General features: G+C 34.7%; 2 protein-coding genes across 2 annotated transcripts in view; both read left to right on the plus strand.

Annotated features, from left to right (window-relative positions):
- LOC113230805 (translation elongation factor 2-like) overlaps positions 1-508 on the plus strand; it is a 55,342-nt gene extending 54,834 nt beyond the window's left edge. Inside the window, exon 8 of the mRNA XM_026464893.1 lies at positions 460-508. Within this exon, the coding sequence (XP_026320678.1) occupies positions 460-508 (49 nt within the window). The remainder of the gene's footprint in view (positions 1-459) is intronic.
- Positions 509-1,056: 548 nt separating this feature from the next.
- On the plus strand, positions 1,057-2,616 carry LOC113230612. The gene is made up of 2 exons (XM_026464599.1): positions 1,057-1,324; positions 2,366-2,616. The coding sequence occupies exons 1-2, from the start codon at positions 1,071-1,073 to the stop codon at positions 2,535-2,537; spliced, it is 426 nt and encodes a 141-aa protein (XP_026320384.1). The 5' UTR covers positions 1,057-1,070; the 3' UTR covers positions 2,538-2,616.
- Positions 2,617-4,528: the final 1,912 nt, after the last annotated feature.

The raw sequence follows: 4,528 nt of genomic DNA on the forward strand, positions 1-4,528 counted from the left end.
TGTATATTTTATACTAACATAGTAAATAAGTTTTTATTATTGTAATTACTAACAATTGGACCTTAGTCGTCTTAATAAAGAAGATTTATTATTATTATTATTATATAGCCTGTCTTTTTTGAAGACGAAGTAAAATGACAGTTCATTGTGCAAAAGTGTTGTCCGCGTGCGAACAGCTAGTGATTGCAGTCGATAAATATTCTATCGACTATCTACTGGATATTGGTCACGCTCATTGAATAAATACTTGTTTCATTTGAATCATCCTCGATCCATTATTCATCCAATTACTGAGCACACTAATTGTCAATTTTTGTAGGTTCAAGCATACACTGTATTTAGAACTATGTTCTGTGTATGTTGAGACATATTTTAAAGTTTTTAATTTTAATTCAATATAGATAATTAAATCCGGGTGTTGCATGTGAATAAAAATTGTTCTCGATACTATTACGCCAGCTGTTCAAATAAGTATAAAGAAGACAATAACGCTATTAGTAATCATTAGAACGTCGTAACGTTAACAACTCAGTCATATTTGGCAAAATTTTGTCTTCTTTCACAATCTATCGATAAAACTATCGCAAACATAACAACAACATAAAACATAACTATTTTATTTTTTTTTTGATTGAATTGATATTCAATTTTAAATTTTTATTGAATTGATATTCAATTATTTTTTTTTGTGAAATTACTCCACTAGTTTGTTATAATTATTAATACAAAGATCGAACACTCAGAAAAAAAATTCCTTCGTTCTGGCCGGATTCGAACCGACGCCTTCTAGCTTACCGTGCCAGACGCTATAGTACGCCACGGAACGAACCAGTTCATAGATTTCTCATAGACGGCGCTCCGACTAAAAAGTCGTTGAAAAAACCAAATACAAAGATACGACGTAAGCACATAGAAAAATTCGTGAGGTCCGCTGTTTCGTTCCGTGGCTTAACTGGTATAGCGTCTGGCACGGTAAGCTAGAAGACGTCGGTTCGAATCCGGCCGGAGCATTGTGAAATCGTCTTTAACTGCATAAGTATAGCGTCTTACGTGTAACGCTTTACGCTGATATGGCATATATTTTGCTTTTTTTGACTTTCTCTTATATTTTTGGGACAGAGGCCTGCAATCCCGCTGCCGGGAAGAGAGAAGGCATGACAGAAATTTTATCATATCTAAAAGGAACGAAAAATGCGAAGTTGGTACTTGAAAAATTGACCAACCCCAGAACTTGGGTTACAAAATCGGAAGGCGTGGAAATGAACTCGGAACGAGTTCCATTTAAAAGGGATGATTATGAAAAATTTATCGTCGACTATTACAAGTTCGTACTTATTAAACTAATATTATATAAACTTTAAACTGTTATTTATAAAGTATGGCATGTATTTACAGTAGCGGATTTGCCTAAGGCCCGGTTTTTTTTAAATTTATTGCTGGCCATGGAAACAAAGTCCTTCAGCCGAAAACATAAACGTTTAATTATATTTCTGTAAATATGGCCACCACAAAGAGGATAGGCAATTTGAGGCGGCGTGCTTGAATTGACTCGGGATTCCTTAGAACGGGCCGATACGGGTATTTTAGTTCGAGATTCGTATAATTACGCGTTTTAATCTTCGATTAAGGCACAATAGCACTATCCTATTCCACTTTAAACTAGATTTCACAAAATAATTGAAAGTCAAAATACAAACGACACTTTTCCCTCCAAAAGGCCCAGAGTTAATCCCCTAAGGCCCGGTAGGGCCTAGGGCGGCCAGATTTTTGGGGTGACCAATCGTGGAAAAACGGGTTTTAAATGTTTTATTCAAATCTGAAACCTCCGAAAATATTAAAAACTACCAGCTATTAAGTACTTATAGTTAACTAAATTTCTGAATCGTTTTCGATAAAATTTGGCAATAAAGTAAATTCATTACGTAGTCTACCAATATATAATGAGTGCTGAGAAAGGGGCGGCTGGTACTGACTACATGGCCTGGGGCCTAGGGCAGATAAGATTGCAAATCCGCCACTATGTATTTAAATGATCATTTGAAATTTGCAAATGCAGCAGTAAAAAAATCTAAACAGTCATCTTTTTTAATTATTGATCCTCTTTCTCTGAAATATAAAATAAATTAAATAAATGAATATTTTAATCTATTCAGAGCCACGTAAAAATGTTTGATTTGTCTATATTAATTTTCATAGTTTAATGGTGGGCCTCAAAAGACAAATAAGCATTAGAAATAACATTTTGGCTACTTATTAACTTCTTTTTTAAACAGTACAGGACGTATAAATAGCAATCTAATCGTAATTATGTAATTCAGAAATTAGTGTGACACTAATAAACATACTTTTTTAAATTGTCGAGCAGTCGCATTTTGAAGTATGAAAGTCCACAAACAGAGCAGCTAAACATGAGAGCTCAAGAAGACCTGCCCGAGTCCAACCCCTTCAATGACTTAGGAAATAACCAGCCTATTCGTAATGGCGCCCCACTGAAATGTCCAGATGGAGACAAGACCTCAGCCATGGGAAGTATTTAGTGCACGCACTTGAGTTGACAATGGGCATTATTCATAATTTTTTATCTACACTCGGAAAAAACTTTGTTAGCTGAGAGTCGACAGAAGTGTTTAGGCCTCATATTGTTATTGGGACTAAACACTTCTGTCGGCTTTCAGATAACAAAGTTTTTTCTTCTGTTTGTGCTTGTATTATTCAGAAATACAGACGTTTTAAAACACTAATTTGAGCATTTTATAATTTTGTAACTTAATTACCATTTTTTTTAAACTGAATGGCACTAGAATACTTTGTGCCAACGTCAAAGGTTAGGAAACGGACTTAATTACCTTGTTAGCTTTTTCTTAACATTTTGCTGGTTTTTATTTCAATGATTTCTTAGGTGGCATTGGAAATGTAATTTCCGTTTCCAGCGAATATTTAAAAAAAAGTAAATTGACATCACTGTCAAGTCAAATCTATGTCAACCATACAGCCTCTTTATTCTTACCATATAATAAAAATACATTATAAGGCTGTATGGTAGAACATTTGCCTACCCAAATAAATTGGTGAAAGCGTATAAAAAATGAAATTCTTGCTTTTTTTTTTAATTTATTGCTGGCCATGGAAACAAAGTCCTTCAGCCGGAGAAATTCTTGCTTCTGTGTTGTGTTTTCATCTTCAAACTATTGGCGGATATCCGATATGGCAACAAGGATTGGCGCCCCACTAACGGGACGGGACGGCAAGGAGTTTTTATGTGACGAATAGTATAACCTTAAGATTATGCCATTTTAGTTCTTATTTCAATGATAATGATCGTAGCTGCTAAATAAAGTTTCGGTATGCTTAGGAACGCCAAGCCGGCAGCCGCCGGGAAGCAGCAACCTCCGGGATGCCTCGGTAGCCTTGAATGCTTCTGAAGGTCGAGTTCGACTATGTGGGGCGAGGGGAGGAACGCACGGCAAGACTGATATGAAGAGAAATGCTTCGGCATGCCTAAGGATGCTTAGGCACGCTAAAGATGCATCGTGTTTAGGGATACAGCGGCGTAATTGCTATCAATGTGCACTTGCATGTAGGGACACCTAATGATCCCCTGCCGAGGCATATCGTCTAAAAGGTCTATAAAATGAAAATCTATAAATAACTTGAAGAAACAAAAATAGATTTCTTTCTTGTCATTCAAATTTTATTCCTGTAATTAAATCTAAAAACTTTTAAAATTGTACGAACGAAATTGTCGATAATTTTTTAACATATGAATTTCATGGTAGACAATGATCTTATATGTATAATCATTGATGGTAGGTCAATTGCTTTCACGTGATAAAAGCACTTTTTGATGTGTTTTTGATGCACATGTGGGTTTCTTATTACCAGGGTTTTGATTTCGGGAATGGTAAGTATCAAGGTTCAACATCTACGCTATGATCGGCTTAATCGAAAGATGCGTGATTCTCCGAGGCGATGATATAATTTTTTTCCCATTATATCGGTGTGTACCTTTGAGGATGGAAAAAAAATATGTACGTAGTTGTCTATGGGTTGATTGTGTATACATACATTCCGGAGTCGCCTATTTTATCAATGGTCGCTTCGCTTTTGTTTTCAGAATTAGAAAAACTGTACTCAATTAAGCAGTGATCGTAAACTTATTACTTCAGACAAAAAAATACAGAAAAGGAAAAAAAATGTCTAACAATGACTGTAATTATGTTATTACTTGAAAAAATCATAATAAATTAAATTTGTTTTTAAATTCTAGTCTGGTCTGTTTTTAATTTATTTTTAATTTAATCAAAATTGTATGTATTGTTAACATTTTATTGTCAATAATAACTTATGTGTTGCACTTTGATTTTATTTACCTAGTGCTTATACGGATTGTGTTAGTCGAAATTAAATGATTCGATTTAAAAGGTTAAATTATTCATGAATAAGCAATAAACGCGTGCACGATTAGTGGTAGTAAAGGCGCAATCACACTTTGTTTCGTACTGATGTAGGTTTATTTACGTATATGGAG

The sequence above is a fragment of the Hyposmocoma kahamanoa genome, unplaced genomic scaffold, assembly GCF_003589595.1.
Source record: "Hyposmocoma kahamanoa isolate Upper Pololo Valley unplaced genomic scaffold, ASM358959v1 64, whole genome shotgun sequence".
NCBI lineage: Eukaryota > Metazoa > Arthropoda > Insecta > Lepidoptera > Cosmopterigidae > Hyposmocoma > Hyposmocoma kahamanoa.

What these genes read in the sequence shown, in the direction of transcription:
- LOC113230612 (XM_026464599.1), top strand. Translation starts at nt 1,071, where the DNA reads ATGGCATATATTTTGCTTTTTTTGACTTTCTCTTATATTTTTGGGACA. An exon ending in TTTATCGTCGACTATTACAA is followed by an intron (nt 1,325 to 2,365) that starts GTTCGTACTTAT and finishes ATTGTCGAGCAG; the next exon opens with TCGCATTTTGAAGTATGAAA.